Raw genomic sequence first — 26,483 nt, forward strand, 5'->3', positions numbered from 1 at the left:
GATGTTAGAAAGTGATTTTTTTCGCATATTTACATTTCTGCAACTAGTTTTCTAGTGCTCTGTGATCTTCTCCATAACTTATAATAACGTAGGGGGGGGGGGGTATGTGTCAATAGAAAATCCGTCGGGCCTATGGTATTTTCTGAGATGTTTCTGAGGCGGTTATAGCAGTTTAAATACAACAACAATGAAGCCTATTCCGGAGACCGTTGAAGAGTGGCGATATTAACTTACAAAATGAGGGAAATATTTAAATAGCAACAATTTTACTATCATTTTATCATCATCATCATCATCATCATCATGATCATCATCATCATCATCATCATCATCATCATCATCATCATCATCATCATCATCATCATCATCATCATCATCATCATCATCATCATCATCATCATCATCATCATCATCATCATCATCATCATCATCATCATCATCATCATCATCATCATCATCATCATCATCATCATCATCATCATCATCATCATCATCATCATCATCATCATCATCATCATCATCATCATCATCATCATCATCGGCTCGACAACCGGTATCCGGTCGTGGTTTAATTCAAAGAGTATTTCCATTAACTGCGAGCTGACACCGTCCAGTTGCACACCCTAAAGCTTCGGGCGTCCTGGTCTACGTCATCTCTCAAGGGTAAGCATGGTCTGCCACGGCTTACTATAAAATGTACCTACTGCTAATCATTTTATACGTATTTTATTAAAACAAAACACATTTTAAAGTACTTTTCCTCGTTTTTATTGTTTATATTAATCATTTATAAATTTCATTTTATGTGTATAATATAATAATTTTATGTAATACAATTACTAATATACTCAAATGACTTGTTTTTTATTTTTTTATTTTGTTCTGATAATAAAAAATGAAATTTTGTTAGTATATTAATATTTATTTTAGACTATGTGTCTTGTATTAGCTTAAATAATTAAGTTATAGTTAAGCTTAGTACATAAAATAATAAATTACTTAATTTTATAATATACTCCCAACAAATCTTATATAATTTTTTTTTTAAACTTGGATGATACAAATTTTTCTTAGACTTTTCACAATTGAAATTAAGAATTCTAAGAAAAATTCATTTTTGTGACTTCCGCTTGAGTGACGAAGTTAGTTTAGGACCAAAGTGATTTTAAATTTCTAAGGTTTTCATTTTTGGAATATTTCTAAAACCACTTTTGTGTATATTTTTTTAAGAAATGTCAATCCATTTAAAGTATGGCTCATTGGTTATACATGTGTAATTGACATTTAATAAAATTCACAGATCCACAATTTTTCAATCAAGTGGAAATCGGAAACTTTATGTAAATATATGGATGTAATTAATTATTTGTTTCATGTGTTTTTTTATTTTTTAAATATATTTTAAATAGAAGCGATTTGAGAAGTTATATTATATTTTCGTAAAAAAAATTGTTATTTAGTTTTTCTTTTTTGTTTGTTTTTTATTTTAATTTATGATGACATACATACTTTGTGTTCTTAAGACATTATTTTTGTTTAGCTTTTGTTTAGAGACTACATTTTTGTTTTGTTTGCTTAAAACTAACAAATTTTTGTTTTGTTTTGTTAATAAAATGTTTTCTGTTAAGATGTATATTTTTTATGTTTTTTACTTCGAATTAGGTAAAAACAATATAAATACATATTCACTAAGGAAATACATTTTATTTTTACAATATACATTTATTATGCGTTACATTGTAATAAAGGTAACCATCCAAGTATTTGGGAGCAGATTTTTAAATTAAAATAATAAAATAAGAAATTTTGTTTTCAATTGTTGTTAGTAAATATAATATTATATGTATATATTTTTTTTATTTATTTTAATACATCTGAAGATCTTTATATTTTTTTTTGTTTTGTTTTACTTTAGATCCTTAAGCAAAGTACACATTACACATATATATATTTTTTCATTATTTTTGTTATATTGTTTATTTTCAATACATGTATGAATCATAAAACTGTGGGTTTTTTTCTTTTTTCTTTTATACCTAGCCACAATTTTTTTGAAAGATTATATTCATTTTTTTTGTCATTAAATTTATACTTAAATTTAAGTTTTAGTATGTTGTTTGTTGTTCTATTTTTTGTTTTTTTTTTTCTTTACAGTTTCTCTTTGTTTATTAAGTTACACACGTACAAACAATATTTCCTAAGGACTTGTTAAGGCGTTAAGAACTTTGATTTATTTTTCTTATAAAATAGTGAAATTATGCCGTGAAGGAAATATTTGTATGTTATTTATAAATAAATTAAACATTACTAAAAAATTGTTTAAAATAAAACAACGAAAGTTTAATAAAATGAATTATTATGAGGTTTAACAATAAAATTCATGTAACCATAAATTATCCAAACATAACGATTTTATTAAAATAACTAACTTTATTTAAAACAAAGAATAAGATTAACAAAATTATACGAAACCTAAATGTTCTCGCAAAAGAAAATATTGCTAATATCTTGTTGCGCTAACATTTTGGAAAATATTTAGTTTCTTATATATTTCTCCCATTATGATCAATAAAGTTTTCGAAGATGAAGAATTTATCAAATTTGGATTGGTACAAGGAAATAATACCCACATTGATTAATTTATTTGAAGATGTTGACTTGTAGTTTCCTGTGAATTAACCACATACACTTTAATTGTACTATGAATAAATTATTAGATCCTATGTACATGAGAAGGTATGACGAATTTTGCAACGCCAAAAGTATTCTTGATCAAATTCCTCCTCAAAACAATTTAACCCTTCATTATAAAGTGCGGTTCTGCAAACACTCTGGAGAGTAATTAACTTCCCGAATATATTGTAGTATCTAATTATTAAGAGAGTTCAATATTACTTTGTAGGTATTATATTTCTTCAATGGCGGATTAAAGTTTTGCTTCTCTTCAAGAAAACAAAAATATAATAAAAATTAAAATACCAACTAGAACTAGAGTAATTTAACTTTTTTTTTTTGGACGGAAAATAAATATTACAATAATAAATTATTAGTTCTAGCATTTGTTTTGACTTTTGAGTTGTAGTATTATGTAAAATCAAAAATGATCTGTTGAGATTTTGAAACCATAGATTTAAAAAAAGAAGAAAAAATCGAAACGGCGCCGTTTTTTTTCAAAAAGTGTTTAACTTGTTAAAATATTTAAGTGAGTAAGAGAGAGTTACTCCAAAATGAAGAAACTTGCAAGAAAGTTTAGAAATTCTCTGGACCTCTTTTAGGGTAAAAAACGTCAAAACTAATATTTTTGAAATCAACGATCACTAAAATTTTAGTCTTTCGTACATTTCAACGTCTTAGGATGCTTCGAGAGAAAAATTCTTCGGGTGATTTTTGGTCCCGTATGCATAGATGGAGAAGATATAACGAGGAACTGTACGAGCTGTACAGCGACACTGACCTAGTTAGCGAATTAAAATCCAACGGCTTAGATGGCTAGGTCATGTAGAGCGAATGGACATCAACGCTCCAGCCCGGAAAGTCATTGAATACAATGCCGTGGGACGGCGCAGTAGAGGAAGACCGCGACTCAGATGGCGCACTCAGGTAGGTGAAGACCTCAACCAACTTGGCGTGCGAAACTGGAGACAACTAGCGCCTCCTTAAGTTAGTAAGTACATTTGAACGTTGAGAAGTAGGAATTTTGTACAATTTATGAAAATTGTCAAAATTTGCCGTAAACTTAAGGAGTTATGTACACCTTTAATTTAAAAAAAAAACATTTTAGAGTCTATTGACGTTTAAACATGTCTCATTTAAAGAGAAGAGTGGGATTCATATCTCTCAGTTTTAAATTACATTTTTATCAAACTTTATAGACACGTTTGTTACATCGAAGCTTATCGGTATCTTGAACACTTATTTTGAATACCTTCTATCATACTATGATTTGGAAGGGAATGGCCAACATTTTTTGATGAAAAACGGTTTTAATGTTTATTTTAGCTGTATGAAAAACTGAAGCCCTTAAGAAGAAAACAAATAATAAAAAAATGAAGAAATAACACAAATTAAACGCAAATAATTTTTTATTGACTATAATATATATATATATAAATATTTGTTACATATATGTAAATACATATATAAACAACTGTTTTAGATGTACATAAATATAAAGCGTTAATCGAAAAAAAAGAAATAATAATAAATTGCTATACAAATTAAAAAAGAAATATATATATTATTTTGTGTGTTTTAACTTATTGCAAATAGATAATAGTAGATAATATATAATATGCAAATATTTATAAGAATATAAATATTTAATTGATACAAAATTGCATAAATACGAACAAATAGCATAATATTCTTCTTCGTGTTTATTCTACATAGAAGAAATATCCGTTTTCTTTTACTACAGCATGAGGGGGAGAGGGGGTTATTAAACAAGTAAACAAAATTAAAAAACAAAACAAGGAAATAATAATAGATAAAAACAATTATTTAATTACAATTTATAGTTAAACGATTTTCTTTTAATTAAATTAAATATATTTGTTTATATATTATTATGTATAAATTTAATCTAAATATATTTTGTAGAATATTTATTTAAATGATTTTATAGTATAAAATAGTTTACTTTTCTTTTCTCTTAAAAACAAGAAAATCAAAATTATTATTACAAAAAAAAAACAATAATAAATCAACACATCAGTTTTTAAATATGAATAAAGAATTTATTTAGCTAAAAAAATGAAAAGAAAACATTTTTTATCGAGTTTCTTTAGAACAAAAAATCTGTTAGAAAAAAAAGAGAATACAAAATAAATTATTAATTAAATATGCGATTTATGTTTGCCTAATCTTAATAAATATACACTCGTACAAATTGTGCAACTTTTTTTTGTTTCTTTTTAATGTTTTTAATTTGTGTTTATAGTTTTGTGTGCTTATGGTGGTTTCGTGTAAACATTTTTGTTTTGTATTTATTTTAATTTCTTTTCTTTCATATCAATACTCGCTATTTTGTGTGTTTGCAGCCATTTATCCATAAACATAAAAAAGAAATGCTTCTTTTTCTCAGTTTTTTTTTACTAACAAGAAGTTTAAAAATGTTTGTTATACTTTTAACTTTTTAGTAACATGCCTCTTTCACTTAAAAAAAATTGAATACATTTCCCCAAAAATACATTTTACATAATGTATAACAATAAAAAAAATTAACTAGAAAACACACGTACATTTATTTAAAAAAAAATTACGACTTAAAGTTCATTTGTTTCTCTTTTTTGATTCTCTCAAGTTTTTATTTTTTAAATTATACACATACCTACTAAAGATCAATTTATATATCTTATTTTAATGTACTAAAATTTAAAAACAAAAAATAATTATAATGGTATCTATGAATAATAAATAATTTTAATAAATAATTCTTCTTTTAACAATTTTATTTATGTTCAGTTTGGTAGATATTTTTTGTTTTAATTGGGGATCTTAAAATAAAAATCTATACATTACATATTCGTGTATGTATGAATTTAATATAGATATTGAAGAAAACAAAAGACAAGGAGTTAATTAGCAGTATTTTAGATTTTTTTGTTTTATATTAAATTATATAAAACAAATATGGCGACGACGATAGACATGTTGTATTTTATGATAAAAATAATAAATCATATAAGTCTAATTTTGATTGTTTGCAAAGAAAAAAATATGTGGACAGAGAAATGCATCATGCGTTCGAATTAAGCTACTTTTCTTTTTATATTGCACAAATTTTAAAGATTTCGATATTTTAGTGAAGAGTTCCCTGACCTTTTCACATTGTTTACGCTTTTGGAAGTTTGCTTTTTAAAAAATAAGAATTATTTAAGCTATTTAAACCAATTCAGTACATTTGGTTGTTTGTTCTCTTTTCTGTGTTTTGGAATAGCCCTTGTGCTGGGATTACATTCTGTAAGAAAGTAAGGAATGAACGTTTGCGCTTGTGTGAACTCGTTCAAGAAATTTGTACATAGTTTTTGAAAAGCGAATGTTTCGTTACAATCTGGGATCCAATTTTTGTATCTGATCGAAAAGAAGATTTGATTATTGCTGTGCTGTTTTAATCAACATTTTAGTGCTACGACGATACAACTTCCATCGAGCAGAATGTTTTACTGGTTTGCTTTATTGGTTAAAAACAACTTTGAGAGATCGTTAAAGCTTGATTTACTCTCATGAAGCAAATCCCCAATTCAATTCGAGGGTAGAAATATTGAAGATATTGCGTTTCTACAAGAAATCAAATTGGAAAATCAACTTCAATTAGCGATTTAAACGTTTCAATCAAAGCGAACATATTTAAAATCAATTAGTATGGTTAGTTGAAAATGCAAAAGATTGGCAAAGGTAATGATGTCGATCGTCGAAGGTCACTTTTCTAAATAGTACGACAAATTGTATTTCATAAATGTTCGCTTTAAGTTTAATCAACTAATAATTTAGGTTTTCTATGCATAATGTGAAATTCCACTTTGAAATCTAGAGCAAATATCAGATGGGTGTTTGTGTGTTGAAAACCATATACATCTTAACATTACAATAAATGTCAATTGATTTTTTAAATAATTATCAAGTAAAAACGAATATTTTGGATTACAAATCCTATCGCCTTATTTCGTCCTAAAACTATTCTCTCAGAGACAAGTTACACGGAATCATTGAACATCTTTAAATAAACAATACATTTTAAGAACATTTAAAAAAAGTAGCTGCATTCTTTAACATTAACACTTATTTACTTAGTTTTTAATATTTTCCTTCCGAGATTATTGTTTGTTTTATTTTAAAGTATGTATTTATGATTGAGAAATAAAAATAGTATATGGGTAGAACAAATGAAACAAATTGGCAAGGAATGGCTCAAGTTAAGAATGTTATTATTTTGTTACGAATATAAATTTATAATGCGTTTTGTTTGAGTTACTATAATATTCTCGTTTTTGTTTAGAAAAAAAAAATAATAATTAATTTTGTTATATTTATATATTTTGTTTTCCTTATTTGATCCATTTTCAACGAAGTTGCAAAAGTTTTTTATTTTAGAAACAAAAAAAAATAATATTTAAAATATGTACGTGCAGATCGTAGAGCCAATTTATTTTTATTATCCTTTAGTTATAGTGACATTTTTCTTGTTTTGTTTGTTAACAATATATAGTTTTTTTTTTTTACTATAATTCTTCTTTGATTTATTATTTTAACTCGTTTAGTTAGAAAAAAAACACACACAATCTTTGTTTCCTAAAGTGAATCTTGTTTTTTGTTTTTACTATAAAATGAAATATCCGAGTTTTAAATTTCCTATTATTTTTGTTGTTCGATTTTATTAAATTTTTATTCCTCTTTTTTTATTTTTAGTTTCTCTTTTTTTTATAAATTAATTTTTTTTTCTTTACTTAGTTTTTAATATATGTATAATATATATATATTTGTTGTTATTTAATTCCTAGTTCTTCTTTTATTTTGTTTTTGTTGTTTTTTTTTCTCTCAATTGTTTGTCAAAAAAAAATCAATTAAAATATAATTTTGTTGCGTTATAAAATTGTTAAATTTATATTTTTTTATTTTTATTTTATTTGTATTATTTTTTGTTTGGTTTTAAATTTTTTTTTCTTGAAAAAAAAGGAATTATGAAAATATTATAATCACAAAAATAGTTTTAACGATCCAAAACCAGTTCAGACCAAGTTATATTCTTTTAGATTTGACTGCAGAATTGTATCCTTTACAGCTGCAAATACAAACCTTATGTTTTCCGTGTCTAGATTGATGTAGAAAAGAAGACAAATAAAAAGTTGTTAAGATAGAATGTTGATTAAATTGAAAGTGTTTTATCTATTTGTATGTTTTTCACTCACACACAGTTTCACTAACACACGTACTCTGTCTATAATTTGAATATCTTATCCTAAATTAAAATCTGCCATTGAGCAGGAGGCCAGCCTACTCTAGATTGCATTTCAAAAGCGTACATTTAATCCTTTTCATTCCAAAAACGAAAAGAAATTAATTTCTTTTAAATTTGAAAATCCCTTCAGAAATTTTAAAAAGGATACAAACCAGACTTGTTTTTAATTTCGATACTTTGAATAAGATTGACTTTCGGAACGAAATACAGAGTAGGCCCCAAGACCATTTTCCATATATAGGTCCAAGACTTATAAGAACAAAAGTAAAAAGAACTTTCAACTATTAATCTCGCTCAAAAATACCTTTTAGCGAATTGTTCACGGGTATGATACCTTGATCTGGTATTAATATCCACACTTTTAACACACATAACAGCGTAGACAATCACTCCCAATTAGCACAAGACTTTGATATGTACAAATTGGTTTATAACATGACGAATGTAGACTCTGCTTTTAGATTGTTGACAGCAAAAACGAACATACAAATTTCTGTAAGATTTGAAAAATATAAACTGGGCAAATGTTATTAAAAAAACATTAGACTGATTCAAAAAACCTAAAATATCTTTGATTTTTAATCCAAACTGCTTTTTGGTTGAAGCTTAATTAAATAATATATGCGTCCAAAGTTCAGGTATTTAGATTTCTATTTACCATGCTGTATGGAAGCTTCGACTTTTTTTGTTTTTCGTTTTATAACTTACGAAATTATGAGAAAACTTTGGTCTACAGGCAAATTAAAATTAACTCCTTTGATGCAGGTGAAAAAAGGACAGTAAGTCACTCAATGTGGGCACATTTTAAATAAGGAAAATGTAGATGATCTATGCCCAAATGAAAAAAGGACAGTAAGTCACTCAATGTTGGCACATTTTAAATAAGCAAAATGTAGATGATCTATGTCCGTTAACGAGGATATGGCTCGGTTTTTGCTTTGGGATTTTTTTGCTTTTGCTGTCTTTATTGAGAATTGCTTCCAATGTACCTTTTCGTCTACTGAGAAAGAACTGCCTTTGGGTTGTGTTTTCAAGCACGATAATAACCCTAAAGGCCTGTTCCACAATATAAAAATAAAGTCCCGGTTAAGCTAATTGGAACCTTATCAGAGCATAAAATTCACATACGAGTAAGTATTCCACAGGAACTGAGTAGATCTAACTAGAAGATAATGTGTCAGGTAACTTATAGAAGTACCCAATAACATTTGGTGGGTAACTACTCAGAACCTTAACATTGTGAAACATACTCATAGGAAAATGCAAAATCTAAATTTTCAGCTATTTTAATCAGGTTTTCGAACATTGTAATGCATTTAAATTATTTTGTATGCAGAATATAAACTATTTCCTACTTTTGTATAGAAATTAAGCAACAGATTGATATAATTTTGTTTAAATTAAAATTCCACACGTGAATTACTCTTTCAATAAGCGGCCGCATCTTAAGCTACTTCCCTCTTCATCAGCTACCACACGTTTTCAAATTGATTCATATCAACGCTGTTTCCCGGCAAGTGCAACAGAGGTATGTTTTCTTCCCTCGAATAAGTTTTTATGGATCGAGCTGTGTAGAATGGAGCTCCATCTTGCATAAAAACGTATGGTTCTCCATTCCGTTACGTTAAAAATAATGCGTATAATCTAATAATTATAAAAATTCTGCAGTGCGTCTAATAATATGGCCAGACTGTATTATAAACTAGCGACCCGGCCCGGCTTTGCACCACTGGACATCATACTAATAATTAAAAGTACAAACATACAAAAATTATTCCTCTTTATAATATAAATCTAGACATAAAAACAAACTAACATATTTTGCTTATTAAAAATATTAGAAAATATACTTTAATTAGGCGTTGCGAAAGTCTGTTTATTAACGGGAATCGAATGCCAACTTATATAATGCGACCGTGGAAAAGGTACGCAGTGCCCGGTAGGCGTTTTGCCTGCATCATGCGATTTGGTGCGAGATAGCTAGTATAATTTTAAAAAAATGCTTTAAGTTGTTGACGGATAAAATTTAATAAGGATTAATACTTCATCCGTCTAAATAACTTCTGAAAATAATAGTTATATATATACATACAGCTCTGTTAAAAAAAATAGCACCATGTTGCATTTTGTACTACTCATACAAATTGTGTTCTTCTCTATTAATGATAACACAAGGCATCTACTGAAAAGTATTTCTATTGCATTCAGTAGTATAATGAACAAGGAAAGTTTTCTAAAACTCTTACTTTTTCCGTTGATTTGAGATAAAAATTCCCGTTAACCGTTGAGACGCTTAACGCAAATGTGTGAAAAAAATAGCACTATGTCATTCTGTTGAGAGTTTTGGTAGAATATATTCGTGTTTCCAATTTTTTACATTTAATCATATCAAATTAAGGTATTTAAATAACTTAAAATCAATAACTCATAAATACTATGTTCTAACCAGCTAAAATGGCTCGCGGTAGACATTGTACTCCAGAAAAACGTACCTTAATAAAAAAAAAATTAATTTCTGAAGGGAAAACATACGAATACATTAGAGAACTAGTTGGATGTTCTAATAAAATGATATGAAATGCAAAAAAGTATGTTCCCCAAGATGAAAAAAGGGGCAGAAAACCGAAATTGACTCCTTTCGATGAACGACGCATAACGAGATTATTAAAAAAAATCCATTTATTACCTCTAATAAAATAAAAGATGAATTAAATCTATCTGTGACCACTTCGACAGTAAGGAAAAAGCTGACAAAGAATAATTTACCTGCTAGAAGTCCCAGGAAGGTACCCTTATTGACAAAGGTACATCTACAAAAACGGAAAATTGTTTTATTTGGGACTCCTGGTACCAGAACTTTTGTCCGCAGGCCAAAAAACAAGGAATTAAAGCCAGCATACACCATTAAGACAATTAAGCACGGCGGCGTAAAAATAAACATATGGGGATGATTTTCATATAATGGTACTGTACCCATATTTTGGATCAAGCCCATAATGAACACTAAAATTTATATTGACATTATGCTGCCTTACGCTGAATGGAATATACCTTTTAAGTGGGTTCTGCAGCAGGATAATGACCCTAAACATACGAGCAAATTAGTAAAAGATTTTTTCGCTAGAAATAGGGTTCAGGTTATGGAATGGCTCAGTCGCCAGACCTGAACCCCATCGAAAATCTTTGGGCAGATGTAAAAAAAGCTGTATTTGAAGCCAAGCCGAAAAACACATTTATGGGAAGCTGTGCAGGCTGCATGGAGAAATATTCCACTTCCACGATGTCAAGCATTAGTCGACTTTATGCCACGACGTTGCGCCGCTGTACTTAAAAGTAAGGGTTATAAGACAAAATATTAATTAATTGATATTATTCCAAATCAAAAACTTATTGATTTTACCCAGAATTTGTACTTTTTTACGAATTTCCAATGTTGGTGCTATTATTTTTCACACAAAAAAGTGGTATTTTTTTTATTTAGATAAGCATAGCTTATTTAATTTTAGTTATTCACTTCTATTTTTAAAATGTAAAATAAAATTCTAACTATAATTTGTTTAAAAAAATCTTTCATTTCAAACTACAATAAGTGGTTGGTGCTATTTTTTTTTACAGAGCTGTATGTGATAAGTTTTACAAACTTAAATTGCGTATAATAAACTATAAATATTAGATGCCACAGCGTATTTTTTCTAGGCCTATTACAAAGAAACAATCTCACAATAAATTTATTTCTTTTATCTGCGTTTTTCATTAATCTCCTAGACGACGGCTTGATTTTTAACACCTTCAACAGTAATCGTTACATTTCAACAAAACCTCTAAAAGAAACTTTAACCTTCTATAAGAACCACACTGTCGTTTGATAAAAAAAAGGAAGAAAAATGAGTTCAGTCGTTTTCGTGGTTATCGCCAACATAAAGGCAGCAGACTTTATTTTATAATGAAAATGCTTTTGTCTATGATACGAAAGAGTTCTACTTAGAATGATAAAAACTTATTTCGTAAAACAATGCGTATATGAAGGTAAAAACAATTTATTTTAATGTCGATCCTGTGTGGGAATTTTGTGTATGAATTTAGCTGGATATGAATATCTACTTTTTTAACTAATAATTTATAAGTGATTTGGTCAAAAACATACCCATCGTTCCCAAACCAAATACATTTTATATTTATTTCAGATCTTTTTAAACTTTCACTTTCTCATACAATTTTCCAAACACACATTCGCACAAATTAAATTAAAAAAAAAGAATCTTATAAATATTTATTTTATTAATTTTATTCATAATCACATTCCAACAAATTAGACAACAAATACAATTTTTAAGTTACCCCTGGTGTAAAATCGAATTTGACTTGTATGGGTTGTTGTTTTTGCTTATTTTTTTTAATTATTTGAATAAAATAAATAAATGTGAATTTTTATAATCTAATTGATTGTATCTTTATTTGTTTTATTTTGTATTTATTTATTATAACTTAAAATGTGTTAAAAAATAACAAATAGATAATAAAATAATAAATTAAGGAAATAGTTTATTATTTAAAATCTCTAATATGTGGTTTTGTTGTTTTTAATTAGATCACACTGTTGTTTTTTTTTTTTTATTTTGAGTTTAGCCTAAGTTGAACTCCTTCAATGCATTCTGCATAAGTGTATCTTTTACAGCGCAGAATACAAGCTTGATGTTTTCAGTGTCTAGAGGTGGATAGGTTGTTTGTTTAATTGGTTTTGGTTTTTGATTGGGGTTTGGAAGTTTTTTGGATTTATTAAATATTTTAGGGTTGAAGTAGCAAATCCAATGGTAGATTAATAAAAAAATTAAAAAACAAAATAGAATTCATTTAATTTGATTTTTCATTTCAATATAAAGGAAAGCTTAGATATGTGTAAGCATTTACTAGCGAGATCTTACTTTTTCAAATAAATACTCAACGGATACTTTTTTCTCATGATACACATGTACATATTTGTAAACTTTTAAGCTTACCTCTGGTTTTAGGAAGAGATTTTGTGGTTGTCTAGGATTTGAAAAAGTCAAAGTACACGCTCAAGCACTCATATAAATTTTGAAATTGCTCTTCTGAGTTAGCTTAAGTCTTTTCTTAGACTGACATTATGCGAAGACATACAAACTCAATTCATGAATTCGACTCAATCATACATAAACATTCATTCACTCGCATTGAACTTTTATAACTTACCTGTAGCACAAGTAAAGTGAGAGTAAATTATTTTTTCGGAATCAGGATTCAAATCTACAAACATACGAAGAATAAACTCTCTGGCTGCTATTGCATCCCTTTGTGGACCTATTTTTAGAATAAAAAATATACATACAAGCAGAACTAGCATTACAAAACAATCTACAAGTGCTTAAGTTATTTTTTTATATGTACATAAATTTAAATACAATTTAGCCTACACTTAAAATAAACAAAAAAAATCAACTACTCGTAAAGGCTTCTTCATTTGTTTAGCATACGAAATCAGTATACGACTTCAAGCGTACTTATTTATTTTATATATATTTTTTTAACCTGTAGCAGTTGTAAAATGGGAATAACATTGACGCTCTGGATCGGGATTCGCTGATAGATATTTATTCAATATAAATGCTTTTGCTGCAGGTATATCACATTTGGCGCCTGTTTTTAATTTAATTTGTCAAAATAAACAATATTTTTTGACATCGATTTTAACTTAATTCATTTTTAAATGGTATGTATTTAAAAAATATAAATATTAAAACCTTTATAAATGATTCTTACCGTCATACTCGGGGAAGTAGTCTACCAAATGCGAATACATTATTTTTTCTTCTAACAAGTCTTTCTTATTTAAGAAAAGAATAACGGATGAATTTTGGAACCATGGGTACGTAATAATAGTTCTAAATAAAGCTTTTGATTCTTCCATACGATTCTGAAATAAAAGAAAGTTTATTTAATTGTTTGTACTTGATTTTATTTTTATACATCGATACACAAATCTTAAAAACAATTAGCATTGTTTTTTGAATCTTTAAAGTTTTCCAATGAAAGGTTTCATTTTGATATTTACGAAAAGGATTAAGGGCAATCAGTGAATGTGTGTTTGATTGTTTAGAGAAAAATATCTTATTTTTGAAGCTTGTATCATTTTTGTAATGGGGCATTTTTTTTAATTGCTGAATGTCAGCAAGTGACAGTTGCACAAATAGCCGGTTATTTAAAATGAAGCCCCTTATTGAAAAACTCTATAAATCGAATTAAACCTTAGTAATATAAATTAATCTTTTAAATTGGAAAAGTATTTCTATTTAAGAAAAATGATTGATTGAGTTTATATTTTTTATCGAATTTTGTGTACCAAAGCAATTCCATTATATTTTAAAACCTTTTATACATACCTCATTTTCAGATTCGAATAAAATTTGATCATACTCTGAGAGAGCAACCAAGAAAATAATTGAAGTTACATTTTCAAAACAATGAATCCATTTTCTTCTTTCTGATCGCTGACCGCCTACGTCTACCATCCTGTTTACATTAATAAGATAAAATTATAAATATTAATATTCAAATAAATACATATTAATCTAATATATTAATAGCGTCAATTTCTAAAGATTTACAATGCAACTTTATTATGTAATTTTTAATAAGCAAAAAATGAATATTACAAACATAGACAGACAAAACAAAATAAAAATGTACATAAAGCAACCATAATTAAGATGAGCATGGATACAAAATAAGCTGTTACAATTTAAAGCAATACTCTTTGATTTTTGTTTCTAACTTTAGATTCTGGCCAACTATTTACTTCCTTTATACCACAATTCTAGCTTCTATGGAGTATTTTTTAAATTTTGTATTTAATACCTAAATACGATTCCATCTAAATCGAATGGATATTCTAGAATTCCTGTGGTGGGAACTCGAGCACGTAAAATATCTTGTTCTGTTGGTAAGAAATCTGGTTTCTCGATACGTGGCAGATCACTTAAGTAACTAATAAGTAACAAGAAATAATTATTAAAATTATTAAAGTAATAAAAAAAGAAAGAGTTAAAAAAACTTTGTTGAAAAATTTATTCAAATCCTTCCAAAAAATGGATGAGATCGTTGTTTTGATTTCGAAGGACAGTGGGTTTTAGGAGTTCGTTCTTGGTTTCTGATTCCAAGAAATTTAAGTAAACAACAAAGTGTTGTTGGATTGTTTTCAAAATGTCAACTATTCACAAGTAACGAACATAAAATTTAAAATAGAGAGGAATATGTATCAGTATCTTCTCTCAAGGATTATAAGTATCTTCTCTCACAGGGTATTATATTCATCGACGATTTTTTTGCATATCAACGCGAACACCGGCAAAAGGTTTGAGAAGTTTTTGAGATTTACAATTATAATTTGAATTATATTCCTTATTCATTGAACCCATGTTTTTAGAATGTATACACGTTTTGTCCAAGAAGAGGACAGTATAAACTTATTTAAACCTTATTCTCGATTTGTATAAGTACCTGCTATTGAATTGAAACAAGTAAATTTTAATAAATAGGATAAAACTAAAATTATAAAAATATTAAAGACAGACATGCATATACTAAAAAATAACTATCTATTTAAAAATTTCAGAAAGAAAAATAATCAAACAAACTTTATCAAACTCTTAACAAATATTAAAGATGACAGACACAAAAGACGAGTAAATAATTGTTTGTAAGCAAAACCAAAAGTCAGCTTTCAATATCTTTTGTTTATTTATTTGCTGTATAAAGCATTGATGTAAAAAATATTTTAAATAATCCTAACAAAAATCTGCATAAAGCAATTGTGTCACAATCATTCAACTTGTCTAAGAAAAACACATGAATCAATCGTCATTTGACTTTCTTGGGTGCCAGTTTAGCTATCATTAGTTTTTATCATTGAAACCAATTATTGTTTTTTTTTTTTAAAGGTTGGCCATAGAATAAATATTTCCTGATTCGAATCAACCATTTCCTTATTAGAATCAACGTTTGATTAAAATCAAGTTTATCATTGGAAGTAAAAATGACAAGTTGGGAAAGCAAAGAAATTAAAACGCTTTCGGTGGAACTATTATGTTCTGAAATGTGAAATCAACAATCAGATGTTCATTGAAATTATTTTCATTATTGGAAAGTTAAAAATGAACTAAAAGAAAAGTTTTGGTTAAAAATAATCTACAACTCAGTGATGAAAACCAATTATAGATGACTCCTTAAATAAGTTGAAACCTTAAATACATAGAATTAAATCAGTAGAGCCATTACTGAGACTTGTTTTATTCTAGTAAATTTTTTGGAATCCTTCATCTCATAACCTTGTACTACTTGTCTAATAAATCTTAAATTATCAAATCTCATTTTTGATGAGCGAGAGATGTCTCGAAGTTAATGTCTTATACAAAAATAATTTCTCTATGCAGACTTTTTGTTAAAAACTGTAATAAACTTAAGCAGACAAAAATAAACGAATTATTTTCTTCTTGTTAGACACAAAATGGAAACAAAAAGTTAGTAAATTCTGAACTGAATATATAAATTACGGAAATAAATGGTAACCACACGCCATGCATTATTGTTTTTTTTTTAATTTCGAAAGAGTTAGTTGCAAAAATGGGTTTGTTCATAAATTAATGGAAAGGATTAAGGAAGGATACCTAAATCGTATCTCTTCTAGATCGAATGGATATTCAATGATCCCCGTTGTTGGTACTCGAACCCTTAATATATCTTGTTCGGTTGGTAAGTAATTTTTTCCAGCCACTCGATCAATTTCCATCAGATAACTGTTGAGATTGAATTTTGTATATATATATTTATATAAAATACGTTGTAGGAATTTTAAAAATGAATGAAATTAAACTTTTATCGCGTTGGTTCAACAAGGATTGAAATCAAGTCACGATCCGTTTTTTTAAATTAATTTAAATTAAAAATTATTAGATCAAGGTAAAAATAAATTAACTAACTATTTAGCTGAATCTGTAAGTTGGTATTCTCTTCTTCGATCGTAACATTCTTGAATACCAGCGTCCGCCCAAAGATTTCTAATTGCAGACACATAGGGATCTTCGAATGTGGCAACTGTTTCGTAATCTATCCCCGATATCAGCTCAGCACCTTCCTGAAAAAATTAAAAACAAAATACAATTTAAATTGAGTTCTTTTAGTATCAAGAATATAAAATGTACATATTTTATGTTTATATACTTACAACGTTGTCTGGCGCTCCATATTGAATTTTTAACATATCCATGGCCTTTATCATCGATTGCATGGCCATGAATATGTTTTGGTAGACTAATTTGATAAAACCCCTTTTATCTTCGTCGGAGTAACCACTACCGTGAATAATACGCATCTGTTTGATGAATGTGGATTTACCAGATTCACCAGTACCTTTGAAGAGAGAAGAAGAAAAAAATAAGTTTGGTTTAATCATAAAGCACTTGTTACTTTATTTTAAAAAGTAATGTATGTTTTACTCTTACTTCCGTGTGAAATAGTAAATATAAAAGTAAACACCTAAAACGGATAGCTTAAAAAGAGTGCATGTCGATAAGTCATAAGAAAATGCATCAAGAATTTGATAAACCACCCTTAAAATTGACAATAATCAAGCTTAGAGAATATAAACAAAAAATTAGGTGGCGCAACAGTCCGTTTGAGAACTAGGGCCTATTGACTGACAACTCTCAACCAATCCTGTGTGCGAGTACTGTTGTCAGGGATGGAAGGGACCTACAGTTTTAAGACGAATCCGAACAGCAAATTTGAGAAATCACTTTTCATGACAAGACGTACTCTTGGAGAATTTGTCAATTCCTCGCAAGATGCAGTTCCCGTGAAAAAACTTTAGGTGGTATAGGCAGGGATCGAACCCAAGACCTCTCGCATGACAATTCAATGCACTAACCAACATGCCACGGGTACTACTTAGAGTATAAGTCTATTGAAAAGTGATGGAAAAAGTCGAATTAAGAGCTTCTTCAATTTCTTAACAGGAATGAATTAAAATAGTTGATATTAATTTCCAGATTGTAAGAATTTTTGTCGTAGTGTTAAAAACCATACTCATGTTCTAGACATAAGCCAGGTCATTTGCTTAATGTTAATTCAGGAAGAAATTTGTGTGAATCGAGTTCCACATAAAAAACTCTTAAATCAATGCAAAATAGTATAGGGTGTCTTAGTTTCTTTAGCTACTCGTATAAAGCGGTTTTAGTTCAGAGTTGTTGTTTTTAAGAGCTTCTTTTGTCATTATTATTCTATCAGCACATAACCAAAGCCTCGAAATTTCTTAATCCGGTAAATATTCGTAAGTTTTAATAATAGGGTGTATGTTATGAAACTTGAAAACAAGAATCTCGTAATCCTATTTATTTGAAACCTCACAAGTTGACTTTTTTTGTTGTTGCATATACATAATTTGATTTAATTTTTTTTTTTTAATATTCGACATAGAAGGGAGTAATTAATCTAATAAAATTAACTCAAGATGTTATTAACACCATTATTTTGAGTTTTTTTTTTCAGAAATGCCAATAAAACAAAAAAGTGGAAGTAAGAAATATATATATGCTTTTCTGGATCTTTACTTAGGTGTCAACTCTTGTGATTCTGAACTGAGGAACAGCTGATAACTACTTAGTCTCAGAAGGTTATCTACTTTTTCGTTGTTTGAAAGTTTAGATGTTTAAAATTTTGATATTGGTGAAGTTCCTGTACCTAAAAGCTTGTTTTTTATGGACTCCAGATCATGGTTAATGTAAGGCTTTCCAAATCTCACAAAACGTAACTTATAGGTTTTTTTTTGAATTTGTATAATATTCTCTATGAACACATTAACATTATGTTTATTATGATTTGCAAAGTGTGAAATTCTATTAATTGGTTTCAACATTTCTATCTCAGATGAACTTTTAAACTCTGCAATTGAAACTTATATAAGAACTAACAATTCTAGACAGTTTTAAATTTGAATAGCGCACATCCAATAGGATATAACTATCCTTATTACACAAAGACACAGTGTGAGCATTTTGAAATGGAGAGAGGGCTTGAAAGTAGCTGTTGGTACACATTGGTTTTAAATTCCTTAAGACAGAGTGTCGTAAGGCATTCCACATTCGCGTAATACGACTAAAGAACACATCTCTGTACTTGACAGTACGACCAAAGTTACGCCCGAGGGTATACTTATGAGCATTCCTAGAAGCGCGAGTACTACGGTTGAATGATCCAATGTCAACACTGTTTCTGAAAACAGTTTTTATATTTATTGATTTGATTTTTGACACTGCTCGTAGAGAACTAGGGCCAAGTCTCAACCTTACTCTGTGATGCAAGGAATAGAGGGGACCTAGAGTTTTTATGCTGAGAAGCACTTTTCATGCTTGACAAGAAGCTCGGATTTGTCAATTCCTCTTAAGTATAAGTTCACGAGATTTTTTTTATAATACATTTTTCCTTTTTGATCCAAACTAAGAGACTTTTACAGCAAGGATATTTCTTTCTAAAAGCTATTTCTATTTTTTGTTAAACAGTATCCTTTGTTAAAAAGCTAAACACAAAAAAATGGAAAAAAAATATTAAAACTTACCCAGGAGCAGCAGTTTAAGTTCTCGTCTGGCATCTCGTTTATCGCGACGTAATTGCCTTTCGATTTCTTGATTGATGCGCTTCTGTTCCTTCGCCTCTTCAGATAAACAGCACTCCATGCTAACTGAATATTAATATACCGCTATCCCGTTGTATAAAATCGTCTCGCCAACTTGCAGTTCCACTCTAACATGCACTCTGTTTTTCTTATGTCTTCTTATGTTGTCAGTTACAATAATTGTATTTAATGTATATTTGAATATTTGGATTATTGTAAATCCAAGGTTTTATGAAGTTTTAATTTGTTCCACAAAAAAAAACACTATCATCAAATTTTTGTTTTGTTGTTTTAAATTATTTTTGGTATTCCAAAAGTATAGGTGGGCTGTTTTTTTGTTTTCTTGTTTATTATTTCAAAACTTAATCCTTTTTCTAAAGCACTAATAACAACAAACACGAAGAAAACGCACGCAGATCAACATTCCAGATCATCTGTAAATATTTTTAAAAAACATAATTTTTTATTTCCGGTTTAACTTAACTGATTTTTATTAAAATGTTCAATCAAGTAGAAAACATTATTTATTATTTTTGTAATATTTTGTACTTTGGAATTTCTTTTTACGAAAAATGCAAATCAAACCGAGATGTGCTTACTCGGAGACAGCGCGATACATTATGACAAAGTTGATAGTTGTAAAAATGCGACACTGTCTTGAGCAGAGAAAACAAAAGGCTCTAGCATAACCGAATTTGCTACCAGCTTACCGTAGCTGGATAGGGCTTCATAGAGTCACGTCACGATAATATAATCCAATTGTTCAATAGCAAGGTCGAGACGTAGGAAATGAGCCCTAAAACACTCAACAACTAGAGACCAAAACCAATAGGCTAGGAAACAAAAAAATCAGTCAGATTTTATAATGGTAAAGTATCTATATTGCAAGTTAATATATATCGGAAATAAGATTCGAAGCTTAGTGTTCTTGTTTTTTGCTTGTCTTACCGTAATTATGGACAAATACTTGATCTAAGGCCAATGCCAGGATTATGGCCGTTTTAAACAATACACACTTACTGAACTTTGAGGTAATTCGATATAACCACCGCTGGATGGAGTCGGTTTGTTATTTTTTTTCCATTTTTTTTTTAAACTGATGGTTTAAGCGCAACAAAGTCTATTCTCCACCACACCCTCTTCTTCTTTGTACTCTTGCATATACATATTCCTACATATATAACGTGTGTTATTGATTTTTGTGTTCTTAAATCTAATTAATACAATATGAACACACTCAAGCGTTAGCGGTGCAGAGAACAATTTTTGTTATAAACAATAATTTTAGCACATTTGCACCATTGGCAAGTGTGTATCAACAAAACCTATAATGCAGTAAGAGTCGGGTTGGATTGGGTATAGTTATATATTATAGTTGATGCGAAAAACAACAGAAAATATATTTGCGCTATGATAATAGAGACATTTTCCAATGAGGGACACTTTTAGATGACTGTACTGAGTAAGAGTAATATTTGAATATTATGATTGATTCAATGCAAATGAGATCTGCAGGTGATACGAACTTGTGAAAAATACAACCTTCACACTTTCAGACGGAGTCTCTAACTGCATATGCACATATACATGCATATAATTTTGGTTAGATTTGATTTTTGTTACTACAAAATAATGTAACATGAATAATTTAATCATTGCAAGTTTATTGAGGCTTTGCGCGAATGTGAAAAAGTTTAATTATACTATTATTTGAATTACTTTAAATTCTTAAAATTCGAATTTCTTTTCTACGAAATATCAAATAGATATTAAATAAATAAATTAGGTGGCGCAAGAGCGTGTAGAGAACCAGGGCCTAGTGACTTTGAAAGGTCTTTTGATATTATAGAATAGAATAAAAAAGAACAAGTTCTACAAAAATAAGAAAATAATCGTTTCTTAATTCCCGACCTACATGTCAAAATCCATACCGCCCAAATTAAAAATTTCATAGCGCCCAAAGCAATTTTATTAACATTTTGTTCTTGCACGATTTGGGCAATATTTCCGAACCTTTGGGCTTTAAAACTTTTTATGGGTTTTTTGAAATTGCAATTAAATTAAAAAGAAGTGTTCGATATTATTGCCTAATAAAATAACACCAAAATATTAAAAATGTCATATCGTCCAAAAATAGAAGAAAATGCCACAAAGCTCATATTGCCAAAATCAGTTTTGAAGTGTCATAACGCCCAAAATTCTAATTTACATTTCGCCTAAAAGATGTCATGAGTTTCAATATTTGGTTATTATGACTAAATTTTTGTTTATTTTGGACATTACGACATTTTGAGTTTTAAATAATGCCCCCCAAACGCAAATATTAAACGAACAAAATGTCAGATCGCCAAAAAACTCGGAACGTCATACGTATGGGAGCATACTGCCCCTGTTTGGGTATGAAAAATTTCTTTAAATGCAAATAAACTTTGCATACAACCAACCCGAAATCCTATAGTGATCCCAAGGAGGGGGGTTGTAGTTGGGCAGCATTATTTATTCGCGTTTTAAGGGGTCATCCCATGTGATGGGTTCAAAAAATCAATTTTTTTAAATAATTATATTAATTTAATTTAATATGTTTAGAATACGGTAGTAAAGAGATTTTTCAAAGTTCGAAGTAGTTTTAAAGATACAGCAGGTCCATGGTAAATATGGAGTAAAGTATCTTACATACATCCGCATACAGATAGTAGAAATTGCTAGCTACTTATCAGTTATCATCTTAAATGAAGGTTTTGAAGGTTATTTGAAAGCAATTTCGGTTACGGGATGACCTATAGGCTGCGAAGCTCTTACTTATGTTGAGAAACGTGATGGAAAAGCGAATATCACGTTCTGAGCGGCGCGTAAAGAATGCCATTAAAGAGTTTTGAAAGAGTTTCAAGAAGAAGAGTAAGGACCAGGCATCGCCGATTGAGAAAGTAAGTTGAAATTTTCGTAGTTAAGAGGACTTGAAACGAGTTTTTAACACAAGTGTAACTCGTGTTCTTTATAATATTTTTAATTCAAATTTTATATTTATACTGTCGAACTACGTTAATAAACGATAATAAACTTAATAAAGTTGTTTATATTTACTACCTAAAATCCATGCCGTCACATGGGATGACCCCCTTAAGGCCCAACTATCCAAAATGTTTGCTAAATACATTTTTTTTGGCGTAATCACTATTCTAAATTTGAAAGTTTGGTTTGGTTGATATGACATTTTATTTGAGCTATGATATTTTTTACGAAGTTTCTCTTTTTGGGCTTTTTAATTTTATAATTATATTTAATGTCGTCCGGTGATAAGACATAACAAAAGATGGAAATCAAAATCGTCGTAATGCCCAAAATAAATGTCACAAGGCCTAAATCCTATGTCATGCAAATCAGATTCAAAGTTAAATCAGGGCGTTCTTTTATTTAAACTTTTTTTGGGCGTTACGACATTCGTTTTGGAATTTTTTTGCGATTTTTTTTTTTTTAACTTTTTGGGCTTTTTGATTAATTTCGGGCTTCATGACATTTGAGGGTTTGGGCGATATAGTTTTGGACGAAAAGACCTAACGCCTCATACATAGTCAAGAGTGGGTCGAATTTTCGCTTCTAAATCGACAACGGTTGCTGCTTTATACCCATAAACACATAAACAAGACAACAAGTTTTGCAAAGGTGTCAAATTATACTAACAAAGTGGCCCGTTAACGGGTCAATAATTGACGCAACAAAGTGATGGTTGTACAAGCTCTATTGTTGTTGGAACCATTTTTTCCAAATAATTCATATAGAAGAAGGTACAGCCACGAATCATTCACATGTCCCGGTTTTAAAGCCAAATAGGATGATGTAGTCTTCGACATGCAAAGTGTACAAAGTAGTGATCTTTTTATTTAATATTTTATTGTTTTCAAATAATTTTTGGTTTTTGGCTTCATTGAGTGCGCTGTTAAATTGTGAACCAAATTTTCAATCAAACATAATCAAGAATAATCAAGAATGGGTCGAATATTCACTTCTAAATGGTGAGTCTAAGAATGGACCAGACAATTGACAACAAGTTTTCCAAAGCTCTTAAATTATACCATGTTGCCACTTCACGGGTCAATAATTGCGTCATCAAACAATTGGTGCAATAAAAATTGGTGCAATAAAATGCACGGTCATGATCGATAACTACCCCTATCGTCAGTGCTAAACACACCTTCACATATATTCTGAAACAGATTGATGCGGATCAAATAAACTTGCATAAAAACGCCTATTTTGTTTCCTCAACTTTTCAGACATTATTTTGTATCCAGGTTATGGCAGTTATCCTTTATATAACCACTGAAAACTTGATAAGGAGAACAGGGTTATTTGTATCTGATATCGTGCAACTCCATAAATATACATTTTTTCCTAATACTTGTTGCTTCCAGTTGAAACTTTTAAACATCATTTACGTTCAAAATGTTCGAGAGAGCGGAACATTCCCTGGGACAAATTTAATAGTCAATAATCCCCAATATTTATTTTTTAGTTAATTTTCCTATATTTTAAAAATATGAGTCTGTTCTTATAACTTTCTCAAAATAAATTATAATATTCGCAATTTTTCTTTAAAATCAGTCAAATTATTCCAACATATTTTTACTCTCGAAAAAAAATCTCCATTGTAAGCCTTGACCTAACTCCACATATTGAAAGGATGTACCTACGCACAAAAAAAAAAAAAAAAAAAAAAACAAATACAATTTTTCTAGCTAAGATTTTAATTTTTGAAGAAACAAAGTAAAATTTTAATTTTAAATCAAATTGTTTGAGGATATTACCTTACGTCTCAATTAAAGTTTAGTTATCCAGGTCAAAAATTTAGAGAACGTATATTTCTAATAAGTTGTAAATATAAATAATAAATTTAATTAAACTAACTGTTAATGTTTTGTATGAACAAACATTGAAAGGAAAAGTAAAAGGAAAAATAAGAGAATATGGAAAAATACAACGTGCTAAATAACTCATAGACGTTAATAAGAGTCCATCACGATTAAGAAGCGTGTAAGTTCATAGACAATAAAATGCCCGAATGGGTAGTATGATCTTGCTTTCAGATTTAAAAAAAAATATGTATGCAATAAGTAAGAAATTTTTAAAATTTTTGATCTGATTGTTATCTTTTAAGAATTATTTGGTCCGAAATTCGAGTACAATTCTGATATTAAGAGAAGTACCCCACTTACCCACTTAAGTTCAAATGAGAGAACTTATATAACAATGGATTATGATAAAATTACGGAAACTGATCGAAATTATAACGTTTATCATAATCTCTTGATAACTTTTATGTTGTATAAACAACTTTTTTTTTTCAAATCTAACAAAAATTGTTTTATATTTTAGAAAAACAGGCATAATCAGTTTGGTAGATCGCTTGGAAATTCTGCACCATTTAGCACTTACTTCAATTCCAAAGCTATTCAGTACTATACCTACTCATGTGAGATTATCATATTGTTACTCTACTATATCTACAGATAAATACAAATAAAAAACGCTTGTTGCCACCAGAATGATATGTGTTATCTTTTCTGTCTACAGATTGATGCTAGAAAACCAGGATTATAATCTTGTCTCTTGATTAAATAATATTAAAATCTAAAATGTTAAAACAAAATGAACTAACAATCATTCGGATCAGTATCAAAGCAGCACGAACTAATTTGAGCTTTGACAAAAACAAAAAAAAATTAAAAAATGCCCGGTAAGCATTTAAAAGAATCTATATCGTTGAGCAGAGTCCAATTACTTGAAATAATTTAATCTAAACGCCTGTCTGTCTGTTATTTAATTTGCATATTTTTCTAAGCTCGTTCGAAAAAAAAGTGATAAGATTCAATTGGAATTTTAAGCAGTCTCAGATTAAAATATGTAGGTAGGTAGGTGCAATTTCCGTTGTACTTATATACATACATAAACGTACCTACCTACCTATGACGAGTTCAAACAATCACAAAGTTTTATCATTATCAGCTTATTCAAACAATTCTCATTATTACTCATTTTTATTACAATCAAACAAATTCTGTCGCACAATGCATCTAAGAGTAATTATTCATCTTTTATAATAACTATATAAAATTATTCCATTCAAAACGCTTAATTCTCGACGAAGAAAGATATTAGGCTTTGTCAAGTGTGACAAAATATGTAGGTTCATAACGTAACATAAGTTTCCATATCAAAACTTGTCACTTTCTCGACCATAAATACTAATGAAATAGTGACCATGCGAGGTCACATGGATTTATGTAATGAACTGGAAACAAAATCTAATCTCTGCATTTGCTTCCGAAGAGGAAGCATTTCTGCACTATTGCAGCATTGTTTATAGAAGGAAAAAGAAAACAGACCAACCATGACAAAGGTTGGGTATACCAGGAACAGAAACAAAAAAAATACTTTACCTTAACGTAACATTTAACTAGGGACATGGTCAAAGACAAAAGAAGAAACCTTATTAATGAAAATCGTTAGCCACGGAGGGAAAAACGTGAAAATGATTTCAAGAACATTGCACTGGTTGTTGTACTGCTACTAAAACTAGCACTTGTATTATAGGAGGCAAAGCATTTTGTTCGCCATCAGTCTTGGGTTTGCATCGATTGGCATTTGAAGCCCATGATCATGATTCTGTTCGTTGTTTACATTTCCTATTGACCTTCAAATGGGATTTTCTTGATTTTCCCCCCAGTTTGACTGTTAAGCCATGGCTTTCGTAGTTAATAATGTAAATGTAACAGCTAATGTTGGTATTAATAGACAGAAGATATAATGATGTCTGTCAAGTTAGCAGTAACATCACTTCAAAATTTA

General features: G+C 29.0%; 1 protein-coding gene across 5 annotated transcripts in view; it reads right to left on the minus strand.

Annotated features, from left to right (window-relative positions):
• Positions 1-2,185: 2,185 nt before the first annotated feature.
• The window catches only part of LOC129952785 (G protein alpha q subunit), a 37,344-nt gene continuing 13,046 nt past the window's right edge, over positions 2,186-26,483 (minus strand). Inside the window, exons 1-9 of one of the 5 annotated variants that reach the window (XM_056065607.1) lie at positions 20,240-20,261; positions 19,584-20,074; positions 17,196-17,380; positions 16,951-17,105; positions 16,639-16,767; positions 14,356-14,485; positions 13,736-13,889; positions 13,505-13,612; positions 12,379-12,662 (exon numbers count right to left, since the gene is read on the minus strand). In XM_056065607.1, the coding sequence (XP_055921582.1) occupies positions 12,580-12,662; positions 13,505-13,612; positions 13,736-13,889; positions 14,356-14,485; positions 16,639-16,767; positions 16,951-17,105; positions 17,196-17,380; positions 19,584-19,701 (1,062 nt within the window). In that variant the 5' untranslated portion in view covers positions 19,702-20,074; positions 20,240-20,261 and the 3' untranslated portion in view covers positions 12,379-12,579. Of the gene's footprint in view, positions 7,811-12,378; positions 12,663-13,168; positions 13,277-13,504; positions 13,613-13,735; positions 13,890-14,355; positions 14,486-14,830; positions 14,960-16,638; positions 16,768-16,950; positions 17,106-17,195; positions 17,381-19,583; positions 20,075-20,239; positions 20,262-26,483 lie in introns of those variants that run through there. The other 4 variants (XM_056065606.1, XM_056065605.1, XM_056065603.1 and 1 more) reach the window with 4 other exon arrangements.

Source organism: Eupeodes corollae, chromosome 3, assembly GCF_945859685.1.
Source record: "Eupeodes corollae chromosome 3, idEupCoro1.1, whole genome shotgun sequence".
NCBI lineage: Eukaryota > Metazoa > Arthropoda > Insecta > Diptera > Syrphidae > Eupeodes > Eupeodes corollae.